This window comes from Acomys minous (assembly GCF_964271855.1).
Source record: "Acomys minous genome assembly, chromosome: 8".
In the NCBI taxonomy this organism is placed as follows: Eukaryota; Metazoa; Chordata; class Mammalia; order Rodentia; family Muridae; genus Acomys; species Acomys minous.
This window is the reverse complement of record NC_140489.1, coordinates 60255630-60280122: the sequence shown is the minus strand read 5'-3', so window position 1 is coordinate 60280122 and position 24493 is coordinate 60255630. Positions and strand designations below refer to the sequence as shown.

Below are 24493 nucleotides of genomic sequence, written 5' to 3'. Positions count from 1 at the left end.
GCTGTATGTGACCAAAGGACTCTACAGATATGATTCAATTAGGGTTTTTCCAGATAAGATTATCCTGACTTATCTAGGTGTACCTTAAATCTTGAAGGACAAACAACCTGGAGCGGCAGTCCCTGAACTCTGGAGGCAGAAGCAGGTGAAACTGTCTCAAAGCAAGAACAACCTCTTTTTGAGGACAACTGAGAGAAGACAACACGTCTGCAAAGATCAGAGCATCGCTACCACCAGGAGGCATTGCAGGCAGCCACTTTCAAGTTGGAGTGAAGTCACCTGGGCCTCGGGGCAGGAATGCTGATTTCTAATTTCCGTCCTTTGGAATTGTGAGACTAAATTACTGTTGTTTCAACCCATTTGTGGAGATCTGTTGCAACACCCTAAGCACACTACAGTTTGGAGAATAACTTTGCATTTCTCTGTTTTGTTGTTTTTCTGGTACAGACATGTACAAGCTGGGGGCAGGTGAGCCGGGATGCCAGCACTGACCCTTGCCTGTGGTAAGCCAGTGCTTTACGGCTGCTTCTTATCTCAGGTGTGCCACATCAGCACAAAAATTCACTGGAGGGTGATCTGCTATAGTGTTTCAGTGCCTTTCCCCCTCCTGGGTTTTAAGACAAGGTTTCTCTGGGTAGCCCTGGCTGTCCTGGAATTTGCTTTGTAGACCAGGCTGACCTTACACTCACAGAGATCTATATCATCTGCCTGCTTCCACCTCCCAAGTGCTGAGGCTAAATGGCTGCACCACCATTGACAATCTGGTATGTGTTTTTATGCTTACAGAGTTCAATGAACATTTTTATATTTTAACATACCTGAAATAGATCTTTCAGTTAATGATAAAGCTACATTTTAACTACATTTTTTTTTTAGTATTACACAGAAAATTTTTTCTTTCTTTTTAAAAAAATATTTATTTTTTTATTATTATGTATACAGTGCTGGGCCTGCATATACAACTGCAGACTAGAAGAGGACATCAGCTGGGCCTCATACCTTTAATCCTAGCACTTGGGAGGCAGAGGCAGGTGGAATGCAGTGAGTTCAAGGTCAGCCTGGTCTACAAAATGAGCCCAGGATAGCCAGAGCTACACAGGGAAAGCCTGTCTCGAAAAACAAAACAAAACAAAAATCAGAAGAGGACATCAGATCATATTATAGACGGCTGTACAGCTCCATGTGGTTGCTAGGAACTGAACCTTTGGAAGAGCAGCCAGTGCTCTTAACCTCAAAGCCATCTCTCCAGTCCCTAGGTTTTATTAAGGGAAAGACTTAATGCAGATCCTGTGATCACTAGTTGTTGCTGCTGCTGATTATTGTTATTATTAAAGTTTTTCAAGACAGGGCTTTCCTGGACTTTCTTTGTAGGCCAGCCTCGAACTCACAGATCCAACTGCCTCTGCCTCCCGAGAGCTGGGATTAACGGTGTGTGCCACACCTCTACCCCACACCCACCCCAATTAAATTTCTAATTAGACTTTAACTGGTTTAATCTTTATTTAGACCAATAAACTTTGTACTTTTAGTTAGAGAGAAGGTTAAACATTTGTGCTGCTGTTCATAAGAGAAGGACATGAAAATTAAGCAACAAAAATACAGTATCATTTTAAAAAATGTAAAGGCCAAGGAGGTGGCACATGACTTTAATTCAAGCACTAGAGGCAGAGCCAGGTAGATACCAGAGAATATGAATGAGGCCAGTTTGATCTACACAGCAAGCTCTGTGTCAAAACATACACATAAATCAATCAATCAATCAATAAATAAAAATTTAAAGACCTTGGGCTGAAGAGATCACTCAGCCATTTAAGAGTACTTGCTGAGGACAAGAGTTTGATTTATAGCACTCACATGGTAGCTCCTAACTGCTGATAATCCCAGAAGACCCAACGCCCTCTTCTGGCTTTCAGAGGTACCTGCACTGCAGGCATTTGTACAAGCACATAAACACATACTGAAAAACAAACCTTATAGGCAGGTGTGGTGGAGAACACCTGCCTTACACACAAAATAAATACATGTAATCTCCTTTTTTAAGAAAGAAAAAAAATGCCATAATGAAATCTATTATTATGTATGCTAATAATAAACTTTTTTCATGTATTTTATATACCAATCTGCCCATAATTTCCCTACATATTATGTCCAGGTAGCCAAGTCTGTAATTTTTACTAACTTGATCAAGTTGCCATCATTTGTTGGTATAAGTGAGCATCCTAATTATTCCAAGTTGAATTTCACCTAAACACATACACAGAACAGTCTAGAATGTGTACTAATTTCAATTATATGTTTACCTTAAAAAAAATAAAGTGCTTTAAAAACAAATAAAAATAGGAGCTGGAGAGGCATCTCAGTAGTTAAGAGCATTCATTGCTCTTGCAAAAAACCCAAGTCCAAGCCGGGCGTGGTGGCGCATGCCTTTAATCCCAGCACTCGGGAGGCAGAGGCAGGTGGATCGATGTGAGTTCGAGGCCAGCCTGGTCTACAAAGCAAGTCCAGGACAGCCAAGGTTAACACAGAAAGACCCTGTCTCGAAAACACACACACACACACAAACCCAAGTCCAGTTCTCAGCACACAGGTGACAAGGTTCATAAAGGTAGCCATCTGCCTTTCTTTCTTTTCTTTTCTTTCCTTTTTTTTTTTTTTTTTTTGTGGTTTTTCGAGACAGGGTTTCTCTGTGTAGCTTTGGCTGTTTGGCTGTCCTGGACTTGCTTTAGACCAGGCTAGCCTTGAACTCACAGCGATCCTCCTGCCTTTGCCTCCCAAATACTGGGATTACAGGCATGTGCCACCTTGCCTGGCTTCTTTCTGGTAGCACTCCTCCCTTTCTCTCAGATTCTACAATATTCTAGATCAGTATTCAGTAGTTTATTTTGGTGACATCAAAAAGGTTAAGAGCCCAGACCCTGAAGCTAAATAGTGTGCCTGACTATAGCTCCTACTAGCTGTACATGACTATAACCAGTTGTTTAATCTTTCTGAATCTGTGTAAATACTATATAGGCACAGAAATAATGCAAATATGTATGCCAGGTTTTGTTTTGGTTTTAATTTACTAATGTATTATTATGTATACAGTGCCCTGCCTGCATGTATACCTGCAGGCCAGAAAAGGGCATCAGATACCATTATAGATGGTCCTGAGCCACCATGTGGTTACTGGGAATTGAACTCAGGACACCTCTGGAAGAAGTCAATGCCCTTAATGTGAGTTATCTTTCCAGCCCTGTGCCAGGTTTTAAAAACAGAATTTCCAGGCAAAGAAAATGTGTACGTCGAACACCCTACAGCATTGGGACGCATACACGTAGTAGGCAGGTGTGGAAGTGCTTCCTAAAAGACAAGCAGACGAAGTCTGTATGGGCTGGGAGGGATATGGATTGGCCAGCCACAAAGGGTTGGTAAATTCAGCATAAGATGTTTGGATCTTACTCCAAAAGGAATGGAGTACAAGGAAGTACTTTTGGAAAGTGAAATGATTTAATAATTTTAATTATGAAACTGTAAGTAAACAAAGAGGGTACATGGAAAACAGAAAGATTGTACTGCTACAATCCAGAAAAACACCAAAGCTATAGATAAGAAGGGCAGAACCAATGAGATGCCTCAGTGGATGAAGGCACCGGCCACTTGTGCTAGTTTTTGTCAACTTAACACAAATTAGGAGTCACTGGAGAAGAGCAAACTTCAACTAAGGAACAGACTCTGTCAGACTAGCCCACTGTAGGTGGAGCCATTCCTACTCAGGTGAGCCTGGGCTGTGTAAGTAAAGCTGCTGAGCAAGCCAGAAAGCAGCATTCGTCCCCACCTGTTTCAGGTTCCTGCCTTGAGCTCCGCCTGCCTTCCCTCACTGATGGATTTGATACCCTGTAAGCCAAATAAAGCTTTTCCTTCCCACACCAGGTCACTTAACAGCGCGAGCCTGATGACCTATCTCTGGAACCCCATGTAAAAATCGAAGGTAGAACCAACTTCATGGACCTGTCCTCTGGCCACCATACTTTCAGTAACAATAAAAAAAGTTTTAAACTTTTTTTTTTTTAAAGATAGAGCAAATATTTCCAAGGTGAAGTTGGGCTCGGTGATTGTTCTGATATGAGGATATATGTATGATTCAGAGTTCTTTGCACAACTGTAAAGTGATAACAAGACAAGGAATGCAGAGGAAGGGTAGGACTAGGAGGCCAGATGATGCAACTGACCAACCTAAAGTCATTTTTTTCTTTTTCTTTCTTTTTTTGCAGGGGAGGGTGAGCTTTGAGACAGGGTTTCCCTGTATAGCTCTGGTTGTCCTAGAACTCACTCTGTAGACCAGGCTGTACTCACACTCAGATTTGCCTACCTCTGCCTCCCAAGCGCTGGAATTAAAGACATGTGTCACCCCACTACCGAACTCTAAAGTCTTTCTTTTTGAGACAGGGTTTCTCTATGTAGCCTTGCTTGTCCTGGGCTCCCTTTGTAGACCAGGCTGGCCTCAAACTCAGTGATCCGCCTGCCCCTGCCTTTGCCTCCCCAGTGCTGGGATCACAGGCGTGTGCCAGCACACCCAGCCTAAAGTCATTTTTTAAAACAGCATGCCATTTAGAATTGAAACCACATGCTAAGCGAATTAGGCCATCACTCTGATATGCACTGCACATCAAAACAAAGTTCACCCAGTTCAAAGGACTCATTTGTTTATTAAATAATATGTTACTGTCCTTTATTTCTCTGTGTGTGACCTCTGAAGAGGTGGGGCTAAAGAAAACAAAGCTTAGCCAACAGCTTCCCATACTCTAAGGTTTTGTTTTGTCTTTTAACTTTTTTGGGGGGAGGGGCGGGGCGGGGTTAAGTCTCACACTCCAGGCCAGCCATCCCTCTGCCTCAGTTCTCCCAAAAGCATGGGCTACAGCTATGTATCACTACATCCAGCTAATACTACTTTAAGCCTTCTTTTTTGCTACTGAAAAACATTTTCTTTTCATCAGAGCTGATAAAAATACCATCATGGAAACCTGTCTGCTTTTAAAGATTTACTTTAAAATACTGGCTTTAGTTTTACTTACTTATTGCCCTATATGCCTGTGTTATTTCTGAATCTTTAATGTCTCTTTTTGCAACACAAATCAAATGTTCACTTTATACTTTTCAAAAACTGGGTGTGATGGCTCACACAGGCAGTCCCAATACAGGGAAGGTGAGGCAGGAAAACTAGGATTTTTTTTTTGGGGGGGGGCTACATAGGAAAACCTATTTGAAAAATAAAACAGAAGAGTCTGAGAGGAGTTAAAGGGAAGAGGGCTGGGCTGGTGCAACAGCTCAGTGGGTGAAGGAGCCCAGCCAACAACTTGATAGGAGAGAGCCAACTCCCATTAGACCTCACACATGTGTCCCCCACACAAAATAAACACCAAATAAATACAATGTGAAGGTAGGTGATCGAAAGCAGGAAGGTTCTCAGTCAATCTTCTTGACGTTGCAACCCTTTAATATAGGTCCTCACGCTGTGGTGACCCCCTCCAACCATAACACTATTTGTGTTACTACTTCGTAACTGTTATTCTGCCTCTGTTGTGAATCGTTATATAAACATCTCTGTTTTCTAATGGTCTTAGGCAAACACTGTGGAAGGGTCCTTAGATTTTCTTCCCCCCCAAGAGGTCATGAACCACTGATCTAAAGTCTAAACAAGAACCACCATGCCTTAAAATCTGACTACGGAGCTGGTCATGGTATCGCACATCTTTAATCCCAGCACTCAGAAGGCAGAGGCAGGTGGCTTTCTGTGAGTTCGAGGCCAGCCTGGTCTACAAAGTAAGTTTAGGACAGCCAAGGCTACACAGATAGACCCTGTCTTTTTTTTTTTTAAAGTCCTAAAATAAATTTAAACAGTGGTTGTCCTCTCCAACCAAGAGGTTCTGATTTAGTTAGGACAAAGACCCCAAAATGTTTGTTTTGCTTTTCAAACACCCCAAGTGATTCTGGCTTGGCTGGACCTTTTTTGAGATAGGGTCTTTCTAGCCCAGGGTGTCCTTGAACTAGTTGACCCTCGTCCACTTCAATTTCTAGAGTGCCATAGGAATGCACTACCTCATCCAGGACACCAGGTGACTCTGATGCAAGTCTTTTCTTGGGCAGGGGTTGAGATATGAGCTCGATTTGTAGTCTAGGCTGTCCCAGCACTCTCTACGTTAACATAGTCCACCCTGGAACTCAAGGCAATCCTCCTGTCAAATGCTGGGATTACAGGCACACACTACTACAACCAACATGATCCAAACGTATTTCAAGAATGCTTGAGAAACACATGTACTAGCTGGCAGAATCAAGGCATTAAAATCCAGCTCTTACTCCATGTTGTGTGACCCCAAACTACTAAAGTTCTTCACAAGTTTTCAATTTCTCAACTATAAAGGGGGTACAGTAAAGATTTCACAGAGGAGCCAACATGATGGCTCACAGTAAAGGTGCCTGCCCAATGACCAGAGCTTGCTCCCAGGGCCCACACTGTCCTCTGACCTCCGTAAGTGTGCCATGGCATATGTGCCCCCATGTATACACACTCACTCTACTTCAAGACAGGGTTTCTCTGTGTAGCCTTGGCTATACTGGGTAGACAGGACGATGAGGCTGGCCTCAGCCTGCCTTTGCCTCCCAAGTGCTTGGATTAAAGGTGTGCGCCACCACACCCAATCCAAATGTTGATTTATTAAGGAAAAGTGAGAAAGACTCCAGAGAGTGAAAGGGGTTCCAAGGAGGAATAATAACCCTGGATGAAACTTTTTAGTATGAAAGTGGAAAAACAAATACTCAAACCAAACACAAGTTGGAGGTGTAGCTCAAGGGCAGAGCTTGTCCAGCACAGTTATGTGACTGGGTTTGGTTTCCCCTCCCCTAAGTGGAAAAAAACATGAGTTAGAAATTTTGGACTGCAAGATGGTTCCACTGAGGCTGAAGACCTGAGTTCAAGCCCTGCGATGCAGAGGATGGAGAAGAAGGAAAAAACAAAACAAAACAAAAAACCAGTTCTCACGAGCTGCCCTCTTTAGGGCCTCTGCATGCATTCCGTGGCATGCCTCGTGCACAAAAAAAGAAGTAAAATGTTAAAAAAAAAAAAAAAAAAGCCTAAATCTCCAAAAAGAACTGTTTTAGGAAGTAGTGAGAGTTCCAGGATAGCTAGGGCTATTACAGAGAAACCCTCTCAAAATAAATAAATAATCAATCAATCAATCAATATTTGCTCTACTAAAAATAAATAAAATCATTTTCACTTACAACATTCTACACTAACCCCCTGGTCAGCTGTGCTCTTTGCTTCCTCTCCTTCTAATTTTTGGACATGTGAAAAGTTCTCAGACATATCATCCAAGTACTTTGAGTTCTGTACACAACTTTTTTTTTTTTTTGAGACAGGGTTTCTCTGTGTAGCCTTGGCTGTCCTGGACTCTCTTTGTAGACCAGGCTGGCCTCAAACTCACAGCGATCGACTGCCTCTGCCTCCCGAGTGCTGGGATTAAAGGCATGCGCCACCACTGCCTGGCCCTGTACACAAATCTTATGAAGGCAAAAGGCCATGAAAACAAATTATGCATTAGAAAACATTCCACCTTTCATGTCACTGATATAAAAACTTTTTTTTTTAAATAAAATTAACACTTTTGATGAACAAATCCTGTTTGCTCTTTTTATACTTTGTTTGTTTGTTTGTTTCAAGACAAAGTTTCTCTGTGTAGCCTTGGCTGTCCTGGCTGGCCAGGCTGTAGACCAGGCTGGCCTCGAAAGCACAGAGATCCACCTGACTCCTCCTCTCAAGTCTGGGATTAAAGGTGTGCACCACCCCTGCCTGACTGTTTCCTTTTTATGGTACACACAAAAGACTTTTTATTTTTAATCTAAAAAAGACTACATGCTTTAAGAACAATCAGTTTAACTGAACTAAAACTAATCTCTTTCATCTCGTTTCTCCTATTTTATTTCCAGTACCAAGGATTGAGGTGAAGGTCTTACCCATGCTAGGCAAGTACACTCACCAGATTTACAACCCCAGTCCTTTTCCCTTAAAATCCAAAATATGCCAGGCAGTGGCACATGCCTTTAATCTTAGTACTGGGGAGGCAGAGGCAAGCAAGTATCTGTGAGTTCCAGGCTAGCCATAGCTACAAAATGAGACCTCCCAACATCAAATAAAACAAAACCCAGAACACAATTAGTAAATTCTAATTGTCTTATCCAAGAATTACACACACACACACACACACACACACACACACACACACACACACTGTTTTGTAGTAACTAGAAGTTTTAAAAATCAGAAATCATATTCATGTGAGTCCTGGTGAGCCTATATCCACAGTATGAGACTTTATATAGAAGCTCACATCCCATGCTCTTGGGCGTGTCTGTCTGTCTGTCCGGGAGAGTGGCTCTTTCTCAACTGTCATGCTTAAGCCTGTGTTAAAATATTGTCTTTATTAAACCCTAACCTTGACAGTAAGTAAACTAAGTGCTTGCTGAGTAAGCTTAACAACCTGAGTTTAATCCCTGAACTCATGTAAAAGGCGGAAGGAGAGAGCTGGCTGCTCTAAGTTGTTCTCTGTAACAGAATACATGTATGACATGGAAGCAGCAAGGGGACTATGTGGAGGAAGAAAAGGGATGAGCAGTAGTGTGTGCCCCTCTGCTTCAGGGGCTGGTGAGATGGCTTCAGGACTCAGAGCACACTGTTCTTACAGAGACCTGAGTTCAATTCCCAGCATCCACAGACTGCTCCCAACCACCCGTAACTCCAGCCTCAGACTGTGACGCCTTCTGGCTTCCACAAGCACCTGCACACAGATACACACATGCACGCACGCACGCACGCACGCACAGACATAGAATCCTTAAACTCCTTTCTTCCCAGGGTCTTACTAGTTGGCCCTTGCTGACTTGGAATTGGCTATGACTCTAATTCAGAGATCCGCCTGCCTCTGTCCCCTAGAGTGCTAGGATTGGAAGAATAAACCATCATGACCAGCTAGCTCATCAACTCCTAATGTCTTACCAACGACAACGCCTGCAATGTCTAGCTTCTATCTCCAACACCTGTATCTCTCACATTGTTTAGGATGAATAAAAGCAAAATGGAAAACAAAAGTAAAAACTAGGCTGGGTGTCTTGCACCTGTAATCCACACTTGGAAGGCAGAGGCAGAAAAAAATGCCTTAAGCTCCAGGCCAACCCAGGCTACTTGGAAACGTATCAAAAAAAAAAAAAAAAAAAAAAAAGCATAAAAAGTAAGTGTGAGCTGTTAAATGGCAAAATGGTAGGTGACACTAGAACTTTGCTTACTGGCAATCACACATCAGTATCAGTATTTTTCAATTCAGCACTTGTACAAGTCACTACATGCACTGTTACCCTTCACTAAAAGACAAATGGGGCGCAGGGAGGGAGAAGTCAGAGCTTTCTACAAGGCGCTGGGATGGGGAACAGTGGCGGGTGGTCAAAGGATACAAACTTTCAGACTCAAGTTCTGGATACTTAATGTGATTAATAATAATGCATACTTGAAACTTGCTGAGCGTAGACCAAGTATTCTCATCAGATAGAAACTGAAGGTACCTGGGTGAGGTATATGCTGATTAACTTGACAATGGTAATCATTTCACAACCTCTACAAGCATGGAAATATCAGGCTGTACATCTTAATTATATAAATTATTGTTTTCTAAGTCAAACTTCAATAGTGCTAGAGATGGGAAACAATACCCAGAGAACCTTTAAAAGGATGGAGATTGGGGGTTATACTTGAAAAAGTAAAGCCACTGAGGGCTACCAGTTCTTTACAGAATCTGTTAGGGCTCAACTGAGATTTGCTGATTGCAAAAAAAATCATTACAAGAGTAAATTTAGACTAAATCCATACCATTCGGCAGAAAAAAGGGGAAACGGGGTTCCAGAAAGGCACAGAAAGAAGATTCTGACGGTACCATGGGGAAGGTCTGAGAATGGGTTTCCTGGGCCAAAGAGTCGAGGATGGGGGCGTTCCAACCCGACCTCCATCCACCTTCGCCACCCCACCTGCAGCGGGGCCTGGGAAGAGCAGGGCTCCGCACAGGAACAGATTGCTTGCCCAGGTCGAGAAAGCGGCCGCGGGACCCGCGGAACCGAGAAGCACGGGACCCCAGGGAAGAATGGCTGCAGAAGGGCGGGGCGCAAGCGGCGGAGGTCGGAAGGGCGGCGCAGGGCGCAGCGCAGCCTGGGACCCCTCCTCAGGCCACGGCGAGGATGGGACCGAGGGTCCAAGGCGAGAGAAGACACAACTTACTCCGCGGTCTTCCTCCGAGAGGAAGTCGGGGCCGTCATCCAGGCCTTCCTGCGGAGTCGGCGGGCCCGGCACATCGAGGGGGAGGAAGGGAAGAGGGAGACACAAAGAGAGACATTAGCGCCCGGCCCGCGCCGTCCCCGCGCCCGCCGCCCCCACCGCGCGCCCCGAGTTCGGCGCCGCCGTGAACACCCACCATCATGGCTGCTTCGAGTCCAGGGCTCGCGCAGACGCACAAGCAAGGCCACGAACCGAGCGGGCCGCGCGGGTGGGGCGGAGGGAGGAGCCGAGCGCCAGTCCCGCCCCCTGCCCGCGCGCAGGACGGGGTGGGGGGTGAGAGGGTGGAGGACACAAGAGTCTTTGAGTCAGGTAAGAGGACCCGGAGCAGTAGTCACAGCTCCCTGCTGGCCAGCTCAAAGCTTGGGAAGGCCCAAGGGCCACCGGGAGAGCTGTCCACTTCCTTTACCCCCGAGGGCCCCAGAAAAACTGTGCAAGCGCCCCCAGGAAGCCACAGTAAATGTTCTTCTCATTGTATCGAGCTACTTGATGATTAGTCACCATTAATACCATATTGCCTGTGGAAGTTTCAGGAACCAAGAGCCTGCGCACAGTACGCAGACAGGGGCTATAATGAAGCTTTTTACTGCTGGGGAAGTAATAAATACCTCAGTTCAGAGTGCTAATGACTGAGCACTTATAAAACAAACCAAACGAGCTGCTCTCATTATAAGAGTATTCCTTGCCTTTATACTAAGAAACAGTCCCGAGACCTGATCTAACTGTTCAGCTGGCTAGCACCAGACACTTCAAAACATGGAAATCAGCTGGGCATGGTGGCGTAAGCTTTTATCCCAGCACTCAGGAAGGCAGAGGCAGGCGGAGCGCTGTGAGTTCAAGGCCAGCTTGATCTACAAAGTGAGTCTGGGACAACCGGGGCTATTACACGGAGAAACCCTGCCTAGAATAAACAACAAAAAGGGAATAATTCCTCCGCCCAGCATGATAGTTTAGCGGTGAGGAAAAGTACTTGCTGCTAAGCCTAGTGACATGAGTTCAGTCCCCAAGACTGACCCACAAGGTAGAAAGGTACTGCAGGTTGTCCTTTGACAGCCATCCATTCACAAGAAAAAAGTATTTCTAACATACTATCTCTCACCTCTGCAAAGGAACGCCCAAGCAATCCTTGTGTCCCCACTGATTTAATGACGTCATCACTTCAAAGGTTCTAACCGGAAGCCTGTCCTATTCGTATCCTTCATCTTCCTCACTCCTCACGTGCAAACAAATGCCACGATTGATTCCTTTTCTCCACCTCCCTTCCCACACAGATACATGTATGTCTCCATCCCCTGGCCTGAATTCTCTCCCCACCCCTGGCCTTACTAGCACCCCCAACCTCCCTGGGCCCCAACAATGACACTCTAATTTCAGCATAGAAGCAGTTACAGAAGAGAGTGCAGTGACCCTTATCATCAATAATAAATCTGGAATGTCAGATTTTTTAAAAAACCAACAACAACAACAACAACAACAAAACCTCCAAGCAAATGGCTGTGGTGCTTATTTAGCAAGTCACAGTGCATGCAGGCCTCCAGGCTCTCTCAGCATTCCAAGTGTCTGGTCCAGAGTCCATGCCGGTGTCCTGGCCCCGCCCAGCTCAGTTCACCATGCTCCCTACCTAAACTCTGCAGCTCCTGGCCTTGCCTCCCTCGGCTTCTCATTCCTGTAAGCCGTTAGGGCCATGCACTCTCTTCTCCTTTGGCTCTCTTTCTGTCTCCTGGTCCTCTTGGCTCTCTCTTCCCTTCCTCTTTCACTCTTCCCACCCCACCCCCTACACCTCCTCTGCTGGCCTGGTCCAAGCTTTTGGCCACGTTCAGTCTTTCTCTTCCTGCTCTAGGCTCTTCCAGACTCCTCAGGCTGTACCCTCCCCTTCTTCTCTTGCCCTCAGATTTGTGATCCTTCTGCCTCAGCCTCCTAAATGCTAGGATTATAGATGTGTTCCATCACTACTCAATAGCTCCTAATTTTTCCATATTGTACACAGCTACTGTTGTTATCCTATACCACAGATGTGAATGACTTCTTTTCCTTTTTTTTTTTTTTTTTTTTTTTTTTGAGACAGAGTTTATTTGTGGAGCCTTAGCTGTCCTGGAACTCACTCTGTAGACCAGGCTAGCCTCGACCTCACAGCGATCTGCCTGCCTCTGCTTCCTGAGTGCTGGGATTAAAGGCGCGGGCCACCATGCCCGGCCCCTCTCAGTTATCTTAATGAGCCACCACCACTCCTTAATGGTCCAGACCGATCAGCCTACACTTCTAAGCCCTTCCTATTTGAATACCTCCCTACCTTGCCACATCCTTCACCCTATCTCACTGAGTTGAAGCTCCTAAGAAATGGCAAATTTGCTAATAATTCTGTGCAGTTATTTTGTTTGTTTGTTTGTTTGTTTGTTTTGGTTTTTTGAGACAGGGTTTCTCTGTGTAGCCTTGGCTGTCCTGGACTCGCTTTGTAGACCAGGCTGGCCTCGAACTCACAGCGATCCGCCTGCCTCTGCTTCCCGAGTACTGGGATTAAAGGTGTGAGCCACCACGCCCGGCCTACTGGGGGTTTTTTTGGCTTTTTTTTTTTTTTTTTTTTTTTTTTTTTTTTTTTGGTTCGTGCAGTTATTTTGTATGCCTGGAGAGTTGAGTCAGACTGTTCCTCCCCAAAATGGTGTGAAGGAGGACTTTACATTTTGTCTTTTGTTTCTGTTTTCTCCAAGCATTGAATGGCTACTAAAGAGGCCTTTAAAAATGTATCACCACGGGGTTGGAGAGATGGCTCAGAGGTTAAGAGCACTGGCTGCTCATTCTGAGGTCCTGAGTTCAATTCCCAGCCACCACATGGTGGCTCACAACCATCTATAGTGACATCTGATGCTCTCTTCCGGCATGCAGGTATACATGTATTATTATGTATACATAATAATAAATAAATCATAAAAATTAAAAACAAAACAAAATGTTTGTATGTATGTGCACATGTATGTATACATGCAGAGGCCAAAAGACAACCTCCAGTGTCCTCCTAAGGAGGGCTAATCACTTCTATGGCACAGGGTCTTTCTTTGACTGAAGCCACCTCCATAACCCCTAAAATGGTCTCCTAAACTTCGAGCCATGAAGCAGTGTGCTGTATCAATGAGGTATGATAAACTATCAGGAGAAACGTTTTAGTGAGCCAAGCGTGTGTGTGATGGTTCACATTGGTATTCCCAGTACTTCGGAGGCTAAGGCAGGAGAATTGCTGTGAGTTGGAGGCCCAGATAGCCTACTTAGTAGCTCTAGGACAGCCTGGGCTACATGTGAAAACCTGTCTCAAAAACCAACATTGTAAGTCTAAAAGGTAGAGGCGGGAAGATCAGGACCTCAAGGTCTTCCTCAGCTACGCAGGGAATTTGAGAGCAGCCTAAGCCACATGGGATCCTCCTTCCCTGCCTCCCCCCACTGCGCCATACACATACCTAAAAAGAGAGTTCTTTTTTTTTTTTTTTTTGAGACAGGGTTTCTCTGTGTAGCCTTGGCTGTCCTGGACTGCTTTGTAGACCAGGCTGGCCTCGAACTCACAGCGATCCGCCTGCCTCTGCCTCCCGAGTGCTGGGATTAAAGGCGTGCGCCACCACGCCCGGCTAAAAAGAGAGTTCTTAAATGATTTGTTAACAACTAAAAAGTGCTAATTTGTTTGTTTTGGTTGAAGATAATGGTGCCTGTAATGAGTAGGTTTGGAAAGAGGAGTGGGGCTACAGCTAATGCGCCGGGTTTGTGAACAACTCACAGCAGAGTCATGTTTGTCTGTGAGGATGAAGGTTGAGAAGGGTCATATAGAAACACTTCAGATGCCTCAATTACTTTTTCTTTTGTTGTTATTGTTTGTTTGTTTGTCTTTTTGAGACAGGGTTTCTCTGTATAACAGCCCTGGCTTTCCTGGACTCACTAATTTTAAACTTCTTACTTATCAATATTTGAGTGTGATGTGAGTGAGTGTGCTACAGTGCACATGTAGAGGTCAGAGAACAACTTTTGGGAGTTGTTTCTCTCCCTCCACTGTGTGTTCAAAGCCCTGAACTCAAGATGTCAGCTCTGCGTGGGAAACAGCTTTACCCACTGGGCCATCTCCCTGGCCCTCCCTCAGTCATTATCCAAGAGTCTTAAATGTCAACATTCAGCTCAGAGACATTGTAATTTTTAAATGACAAAAGGTTAAAATCCATACTTATAAAAAACATACAGGATGGGACTGAAAATACAAGTAGCAGCCGGGGTTGGTGGCGCACGCCTTTAATCCCAGCACTCGGGAGGCAGAGGCAGGTGGATCGCTGTGAGTTCAAGCCTAGCCTGGTCTACAAAGTGAGTCCAGGACAGCCAAGGCTAACACAGAGAGACCCTGTCTCGAAAAACCAAAAAATAAATAAATAAAATAAATAAAAAATAAATAAAAATAAAAATACAAGTAGCAGCCAGGCGCTATGGTGCATGCCTTTAGACCCAGAACTCAGGGAAGCAGAGGCAGGGGGATCTCTGTGAGTTTGAGGCCAGCCTGGTCTACAAAGCATGTCCAGGACAACCAATACTACACAGAGAAACCCTGTCTTGAAAACAAACAAAAGAAAATGCAAGTAGCGGCCGGGCGTGGTGGCACACACCTTTAATCCCAGCATTTGGGAGGCAGAGGCAGGTGGATCGCTAAGAGTTAGAGGCCAGCCTGGTCTACAAAGGGAGTCCAGGACAGCCAAGATAACATAGAGAGACCCTGTCTAGAAAAAACAAAATAAAAAAACCAAAAACAAACAAAGAAAATACAAGTAGCACAATTAAAATGACTAACAAAGATCTATGGTAATTACTGCTGCTATAATCCGTAGCAGAAAACTTACATGCATAAAGAACTTGTCCTTGAAAATAATAAAGTTGTTAACTAATACCTAAGCTTTCCTTTTTGAGGTAAAGTCACAAGCAATATTCTGTGAGTGATAAGAAGTAATTATCAGGAGAGCATTGTGGTACACACCTTTAATCTCAGCACTGGGAGCCAGATACCTGTGGGTCCATTCAAGTTTAAGGTCAGTTTGATCTACATAGTGAATTCCAGGACAGCCAGAGCTATATAGAAAGACTATCTCAGGCAGGCATGGTGGCACAAGCACCCTCCCAGCACTCAGGAGGCAGAGGCGGATCTCTGTGAGTTCGAAGCCAGCCTCGTCTACAAACTGAGTCCAGGATAGCCAAGCCTACACAGAGAAACCCTGTCTCGAAAAACAAAACAAACAAACGGTTTATTTTTGTCTTTAATTATGAGTATGTGTGTATCTGTGCAGGCATGTAGTCATGTGAGCATGTGCATGCCTGCAAAGGGTAGAAGAGGGTGGCAGATGCGATGCCCTAGGACTGGGGTTACAGTTGCTTGAGAGCTGCCCAGTGTGGGTGCTAGGAACCAAACTCAGGTCCTCCCCAAGAGCAGCAAGTGCTTCTTAGCTGCTGAGCCATCTCTGCAGGTCCCGCTTAAATCCTGAAGAAAGCTGTCTGTCTACTATGACAGTAGACTAGGGAGAAATCCTTAACAGACCTTCAGCAAAGTATTTTTAATTGAGTTGGCAACAAAACGCAAGAAAAAGCTGAAAAATAGACAGCAAGGCTTAACAATGAGCAGAAAAGTTAGAGAATGGGATTTTCAAGCATTGACTTAAATCAGACAGAGTTGCTTGGACTTGAGTCGTGACTTGCCACTTACATAAGATAGGGTTTGCTTTTGTAAATACTAAAATACCAAGTTTAGCTGGGTGTAGTGTCACATGCCTTTAGGCCCAGCACCTGGGAGGCAGAGACAGGTGGATCTCTGTGAATTTGAGGTCAGCCTGTTCGACATAGTAAGTTCCAGGACAGCCAGGGCTATAAAGTGAGACCCTGTCTTGAATGAATGAATGAATGAATGAATGAATACCAAATTTACATTTCTAAATTTTGATCTCTAAATGTTCCTCTCCAATTTCCCATTTCTAGGCTACGGAGCTATTCTCTCCACTGATGAAATGAACCAATTCAAACCAAATTAAAGTATATAAAGGGGCTGGAGAGATGGCTCAGTGGTTAAAGGCACTGACTGTTCCTCAGGAGGTCCTGAGTTCAAGTCCCAGTAACCACACGGTGGCTCACAACCATCTATAATGTAATCTGATTCCCTCTTAGGGTATGAAGGTGTACATACAGGGAGAGCACTGTATACATAATAATAAATAAATCTTTAGTCAGGCGTGGTGGCGCACACCTTTAATCCCAGCACTTGGGAGGCAGAGGCAGGTGGATCTCTGGGGAGTTTGAGGCCAGCCTGGTCTACAAAGAGAGTCCAGGACAGCTAGGGCTGTTACACAGAGAAACCCTGTCTCGAACCTCCCCTGCCAAAAAGTATATAAAGGTAGGCTTATTGGGGGCAGCTCTCAGGTGGGTTTACTAGTCCCAAAGGAATGGGCCAGGGAAATCTCTATGCAAAGGGAAACAGAAAAGTGGGGGATGGGGGGAGAGCACACCCCAGGGAGAGAGGAGAGAGGGGAAATGCAGAGAGAACAGGGACCCAAAATGTCTGGATTATCTAGTGAAGAGCCTCTGGGGAAGAGGAAGCCCCACCCTGGGCTGGAAAGTTCAGAGTAGAGGGTGGGGTATGTCAGCCATGCCCTGTAATAGGTAGAGACTGAGGGATGGTGGGAGAAAGAACCTGGAGGCCAGGTCTGCTTTGGTTACATAGGTACCTCAGCCGCTTGTTCAAGGCCTGAATCCCAAGAGGCTAAGAGCCTGGAGGTTAACTGGCCCAAGCTGAGGCTCTTGTTTCTCACATGAGCACTGTGAGGTGAGGTACCAGCCGGCTGCTCCCTTACTAATCAGTGCCGCTCCATCAGACAGGGGGAAGTCTGGAGGTTTTCCCTGTGCTATGATGGAAACGCCAACTCTTCTTTTCTCAACCTGCCTGACTTCCTCAAACTCTGGGAGGCAGCCTCGTCTGTGTATCAGGTCTTCCCAGTGTGAGGCAGGCCTGAAATCAGGGTGTAAGTAGAAGCCTTCGGGGGGACTCAGACAAAACTCGGAACACCTCTACAGCCAGGCAGTGTGGGCACATACCTGTAATCCTCGGTTTGGGAGGCTAAGACAAGAGGATTGCCTCAAGTTTAAGAGCAACCTGGTCTACGCATTAGTCATAAGTCCCAGGCTACATAGCAAGACCTGTATCAAATAGGAAGAGAAGGGAAGTGTTGCAAGAGATTGATCTCAGTGTGACTCATGAGACTGAAATGTAAAAATCTGTCACTGATCCCATTGTGATCCAGAGATCGAATGAACAAATTAGCCCTATGTCAGGAGAGGTGGAGCAAGAAACCAGCTGACAGGGGTTAGAGCGTAGGGGGGACGCTGAGTTGAGGGGTATTTAAGACAGTATGGAGAAGTAGAAGGAGGAGGTCTTTGGCACTTTTAGCTCTTGGGCTTTACTCTTGGGATTTTAGCTTTAGCTCTTTAGCTTTTAGCTCTCTGGCTCCTGAGCTCTTCAGCTCCTTGGCCTTTTCCTCCTGGGCTGTCAGCTGAGCTAGTGAGCATTTTGGGCCTTCTCCATTGGGATGTAAGCTGAGTAGGAAGGTCAGCTGGGTGCTTTCTCTGCCTCTCTGAGCAAGCAGATTTTTCACCACGACATCTGGCTCCGGAGTCTGTGTTGGTGAAATAGAATGGTTTTGGATTTTTCAATCAAAACAATAAGGGAGTAGAAGTGGGGGAGGGGAGTGGTGGGGGAGGGGTAATGGAATGGGGAGAGAAAAAAATAAGAGAGGGAGGGAGAGGGGACAAAAGAAAGCCTAGGCTTAGACTTTCTTCGTCTCAGTTTCTATCCTTTGTCTGTCCCCATTCCTCACCACATCTAGGATGAATTCAGTCCTGGCTTTCTGAGAAGCCCAGAGCCAGTACCCAAAACCTCTTGCTTTCATTTCTGCTTTTCCGAAAATGAATTGAATCATTTACTTTCAAATTCCACAACCAGATTAATCAGTCCCTTCCTTGATCTTGCTGTTTACATAATTTCCTTAGCCCTGCATTTTTTTTTTTTGAGACAGGGTCTGTGTGTGTAGCCTTGGCTATCTTAGACTCGCTTTGTAGACCAGGCTGGCCTTGAACTCACAGCAATCCACCTGCCTCTGCCTCCCGAGTGCTGGGATTAAAGACGTGCACCACCACGCCTGGCTTAACCCTGCTCTTTCTAAGGGCAAGTAACACAGATCATGTGTATTCTCACTAGAGAAGCAACGGGCAGCATACACTGAATTCAGAGTTATTCAGAGTATTTCTTTCTCCCTCTTACATTTAACAGAACAGGTACTATCCTTACCTGTGCTTGAGGAAATCTTCAAAACTTCTGGAAAAAAGCTGGGTGCGGTAGTGCATGCCTTTAATCCCAGCACTTCAGAGGCAGAGGCAAACAGATTGCTGGGAATTCAAGGCCAGCCTGGTCTATAAAGTAAGTCCAGGACAGCCAGGGCTCTGTGTAACAGAGAAACCATGTCTCAAAAAACCAACCAACCAACCAACTAAACAAACAGAACCTGAGAGGAAGAAAGAAACTTCCAAAAGAAACCAACCTCGGCTGTGCAGAATTCACCAAGACATGAACCGTGTGGCCAAGGTGTGCATTACTCTTCTCTTTTTTTTTTCCCCTTTAAGTTTGTCATTCATGTGGAGCCTAAGGCATTTATCTAACTTTTGGTATCCAATGTCTAGAAACTTCCATTAAAGTCTATAGAGGAGGCAGGTCCGATATTCTCAGGATCTCTTTGTTCATGATGTCACTTCTGCAGACAGGAGCAGCTGTGTAAGAGATTCCAATGGACAACAACTGGAAATGATGTGCCCACATCTACCCCCAGTAAGCCTCTCACATGGCTGAAGTCAGGAGTTGGCAGCGCTATGATTAAAACATAAGATTTGGTGGTGCGTGCCTTTAATCTCAGCACTCAGGAAGCAGAGGCAGGTGGATTGCTATAAATTCGAGGCCAGCCTTGTCTACAAAGTGAGTTCAGGACTGCCAAGATAACGTAGAGAAACACTGTTTCAAAAAATAACTAGCTGGGCACGGTGGCATACACCTTTAATCCCAGCACTTGGGAGGCAGAGGCTGGTGGATTGCTGTGAGTTCGAGGCCAGCCTGGTATACAAAGTGAATCCAGGACAGCCAAAGCTACACAGAGAGACCCTGTCTTGAAAAAAAAAAAACCAAAGAAATCAAAAAATAAATAAAAATAAAAAACTAAGATGCCAGGCAACAGATATGATATGGAGAAGTTTATTGTAGAAACATGGGAGAAAGAAGAGAGAGAGAGAGAGAGAGAGAGAGAGAGAGAGAGAGGAGGTGGGACAATGTTTGGCCTTTTATATCCTGGCACCTGGCACACCTAAGTGACAGGCAGGTGATGATGTCATAGGTTGCCAGGCAACCTGGAGGCAGGTATGCTAACAGGCAGATCTAGCTCCTTCTAGAGACTTGCAGAAGGTGCATGCCCTTGCCCTCTGTGCTTCTGCATCCTTGGCTTTATGATTCTTTCTTACATCACTCCAAGGATTCTGCTTAGTTCTTCCTGCTTTGACTTTTGATGTTTTTTTTAACTTTTTTTTTTTTTTTACATTTACTTAGTTCTGTATTTATTGGGAGGCAGTGAGAGTATGTGGAAGTCAGAGAACAACTTTCAAGAGTCACTTTTCTTTCTCCTAGTGTGGGTCCTGGGGGTGGAACACAGGTCCTTTGGCTTAGAGTCAAGCAAGCCCCTTTACCCACGAGTCATCTTCCTGGACCGTTTGGTTTTCAGACAGGGTTTCAGTATGTTTCCAAGGTGGGGCCTCAGACTCACAATCCTACCTCAGCCTCCTCTGTGTCTGGGACTACTGTTGTGCATCACTAGGCTAGGCTAGGCTGGCTCCCTTTTGACCATCCTGCCTTCTTTTTTGTTGTTGGGTGGTTGGTTTTTTGAGACAGGATATAGCTATGTAGCCCTAGACAAGAACAGTTAACGCACGCCTTTAATCCCAGCACTTGGGAGGCAGAGGCAGGTAGATCACTGTGAGTTTGAGGCCAGCCTGGTCTACAAAGGGAGTCTAGGACAGCCAGGGCTACACAGAGAAACCTTGTCTCGAAAAACCAACCAACCAACCAAACAAACAAACAAAAAAACAGTTAAATAAGGGCACAAAAGAAGGGAAAACACCCTGGGATCTAGCTTGCCTTTCCTGCTGACCAAAGGTCAAGAAACTTGAACACAACTGATAATGTCCACGTTGCCTACAGAGATAATGTGTGTTTTCCTAAAGACTACTCAAACAAGCCATGCTTAGTCAGGCAGGGCCAGAATGTTTGTAACCTTGAGTTTTACTATTTAGCATTCCTGTGATCCTTAAATCTAAACCTCATAAAACCACACTTCAGTTTCGTTCACAAAAGGAAATTCTTTAGGATAAGAGAACTAAGTAAACCATGTTTTTATTTAATTATTAAGCTTTTGGGTTTTGTTTTTAAGCTTTGCTTAATCTTTAAACTTTGCTGTAAATTCTATCCTAGGAACATTGTAACTTAAATAGTCAGGGATCTGGTTCTAATGGCATGGCTGTCATCCCAGCACATGGGGGTGCAAGTAAGAGGATCCTAAGTTTAGGGTTTAAGGTCATCCTTGGCTTTGAGGCCAGCTTATGCTACATGAGAACCTGTTTCAAAAATAAAATAAAAATAAAAAATAACAGAGGCAGGCAGATTGCTGTGAGTTCGAGGCCAGCCTGGTCTACAAAGCGAGCCCAGGACAGCTAAGAATACACAGAGAAACCCTGTCTCAAAAAACCCAAAAAAAAAAAAAAAAAAAAAAAAAAAAGCCAGGCGTGGTGGCACACGCCTTTAATCCCAGCACTCGGGAGACAGGTGGATCTCTGTGAGTTCAAGGCCAGCCTGGTCTACAAAGTAAGTCAAGATGGCCAAGGTCACACAGAGAAACCCTGTCTCAACAAACAAAAAGAAGAAGAAGAAGAAGAAGAAGAAGAAGAAGAAGAAGAAGAAGAAGAAGAAGAAGAAGAAGAAAAGTTGCAATGTATATCCATGGGGGGGGGGGTGCAAAGCACTTCACTGTGTACTCCCATTTTCTAAAGCCTCCATTTAAATCTAGAATGTGTAGTAATCCTTACCTTACCTTAACAAATCACAGTCACTTTGCTTCACTCAGACTCACCCTAAAACTATTTCATGATCAAGGGTCTGGCTTTACCCACATGGAAGCCATAACGGGGAAGAGACAGCATGCCCTGCTTGGATTAACATATAGACCAGACTAGTCTCTTGTCTCCTAGAGGTAAGAGTACAGGCATACACCATCACACCTGGGTCCTTTGTTGTTTCTTTGTGGTACTAGAGATCAAATCCAGGGCTTTGTAAATGTTAGGTACGTGCTTTACCACTGAGCTATACTCCTTGCCCTTAAATGAGCCTATTATGCAAAAAAATAAAAATAAACCCTGAGTGCTGGGATTAAAGGTGTGTGCCACCAGGCCTGGCTTCTTTTAGGGTGGGGGCAAGAGTGAGAAGTGCCAGGACTCTGTAGCAGGTACGTGTGGACAGAGGCAGGAGGCCAAGGTGTGCTTTACTGTGTTAAATAGGAACCATGTTAGCCATGTGCCGAGAAAGTGAGTGCCGATGCTGGGGACAGGCACGGTGTAGCCTGCGTGGAGACTGGGAGTCTAACTCCCCCGGAGCAGGAGCAGCAGTCCTTGACTGACAGCCTGAAAGTGCCATTGTGGGAGGAAGTGGAGGCAAAGGGCACCCGGCATAAGCAGACCAAAGGTAATGACAGCACTACTTGAGACGGAATGCAAGACCTGTCACGTGACGAACACATGAGCCACCTCAACTGGGTAGACTGGTCTTCAGACTGGCAAGAAAAAAAATGTCAAGTTGCTAAAGTGTCCTGTGAACTGAAGTGCCCCGTGTTGAAGACCCTGCACACTGATTAGAGTGTGGAACCTGGGGAGACTTGGAATGCCACAGACCCAGGGCCCACAGTTGTCTTGGGGTGTCCTTCGCTTCCTTAGTAATCATTTACTACCGTCTCTGTATATTCTACACCAGTGGGTCTCACCCTTCCTAAGCTGCGATCCTTTAATACGGTTCCTCACGGTGTGGTGACCCCCTAGCCATAAAATCATTTTTTGTTGTTTCTTCATAACTGCAATTTTGCTGCTGTAATGATTCATAATGTGTATATCTATGTGTTTTTTCCGGTGGTCTTAGGCGACCCCAGTGAAAGGATCATTCAAGCCCCAAAAGTGTTGTGACCCACAGGCTTAGAACAGCTGCTTTAGACGATCAAGTAAACTCTTTGGAATTAGCTGGGCGGTGGTGACGCATGCCTTTGATCCTAGCACATGGGAGGCGGAGCTCTGAGCTCCCACGGTGCTCGTATACTTCTTTTTTAAAAGATTTATTTATTTATTTATTTATTTATTTATTATGTATACACTGCTCTGCTTGCATGTACACTCAGGACCTTTGGAAGAGCAGGCGGCGCTCTTAACCACTGAGCCATCTCTCCAGCCTCCCCCCAACAACCCCACCCCCACCCCCCCTAGTATACGTCTATGCTTAATGTTACGCAATGGAGTGGGCAAGATAATGAGCATACCCTCTGTCCCAGGCCCTAACCACCACCAACTACGACTGTACTGACTTTCACGGCAAAGGACAAGTAAGTTTGCAGGGGGGATAAAGACCTGGAGACCAGACGGCCTTCTGGACTATACAGATGAGCCTTGTATAGTCCAGAGGCTCTTCTTACAAGTGGGGCAGTGAGGCAGAGCAGGGGACTGAGGTAGCACTGGGAGAAAGACTGTTTGTGGCTGGAAGGCAGAAGTGACCTGAAGCAGGACAAGAGCAGTCTCCACACAGGAGCCAGCTCTGCCACCAGCCTGATCGGAGACCCTAATTTTAGTGAAGTTTCCTTTGCACTCTGACAATTCACAACTGACTTATTAGTGTTTTGTTTTGGGGTGTTGGCTTTTGGGGGCTTTATTTAGGTTTGGTTTGGTTGTTTTGTTTTAAAACAGGGTCTCACTGTGTAGCCCTGGCTGGCTTACTTATGTAAGCTGGAACTTACTATGTAGGCCAAGCTGGCCTTGAAGTTACATAGATCCACCTACCTCTACCTCCCAAGTGCTGGGTTTAAAAGTGTGTGTCGCTGCCGCACTTTTTTTTTTTTAAACAGAGTCCTAGCCCGGGCAGGGGCAGGTGGATCACTGGAGTCCAGCTTGGTCTACAAAGCAAGCCTAGGACAGCCAAGGCTACACAGAGAAACCCTGTCTTGGAAAAGAAAAAGGGTAGGGGGACCTGAATGTGGTGGCTCACACCTTTAATCCCAGCACTTAGGAGGCAGAGGCAGGCAGATCACTGTGCGTTTAAGGCCAACCTGGTCTACAAAAGCAAGTTGAGGACAGCCAGGGCTACACAGAAAAACCTTGTCTTGAAAAACCAAAAAACTAAAAACCACCACCACCAACAACAACAACAAAACCTGAGTCCTATTAGCCTAGCCTGGCCTGGGACTCACTATGAGGATGAGCATGACCTTGGCTTTTTGATCCTGCTGTCTCTACCTCTACAGTGTGCTGGAATTACAGGCTTGCTAGGCAAGCCGACTGAGCTCATCCCAGCTGCAGGCTTGGAGGGATTTGGCACAGCAGCAGGGAAGCAATATACATGATGCCCTAAATGCTGTAGAGTTGAAATTCTCTTAAATTCCTATTTTTCTGGAGCTAGTTTGAGCTGGTTTTGTTTTGCAACTCAATTTCCAACGGGTCCCATGTGGTTAAACAATACTTCTCATTAAAGGGGAAAAAATCAGCGCTAGAGAAAAAAAAAATCCATTCAACTTTACCCATTTCTTTTTCGTGGTTCTCCTCACAGCCTGAAGACAACTGCACGTGGCTGCAACACATCTGTAATTCCAGCCCCATGGAGGCCCAGGCCCCACCTTTCAAGGTCCACTGACAGACATCTCAACTATTATTTCAAAACTTTGTTCTCCTTTAAAAAAAAGTAAACAAAGAAATAAAGCTCTGTAGCAAGTGTACTTCATGTTACAGAAGTCTGAGCGACATTCTGATTACAGA

The 24493-nt window shown here is 45.2% G+C and overlaps 1 protein-coding gene and 1 long non-coding RNA gene across 2 annotated transcripts in view; one reads left to right on the top strand and one right to left on the bottom strand.

The window, feature by feature from the left end:
* The window catches only part of SNX6 (sorting nexin 6), a 33558-nt gene extending 22968 nt beyond the window's left edge, over positions 1-10590 (bottom strand). The window contains exons 1-2 of the mRNA XM_084792374.1: positions 10494-10590; positions 10301-10348 (exon numbers count right to left, since the gene is read on the bottom strand). Coding sequence (XP_084648500.1) covers positions 10301-10348; positions 10494-10499 — 54 coding nt within the window. The 5' untranslated portion in view covers positions 10500-10590. The remainder of the gene's footprint in view (positions 1-10300; positions 10349-10493) is intronic.
* A 20-nt stretch (positions 10591-10610) lies between these two features.
* Positions 10611-24405, top strand: LOC311603335. Its single transcript, XR_014781054.1, has 3 exons — positions 10611-10666; positions 18675-18986; positions 24288-24405. It is a non-coding gene; the product is annotated as an uncharacterized lncRNA (long non-coding RNA).
* The last annotated feature ends 88 nt before the right edge of the window (positions 24406-24493 follow it).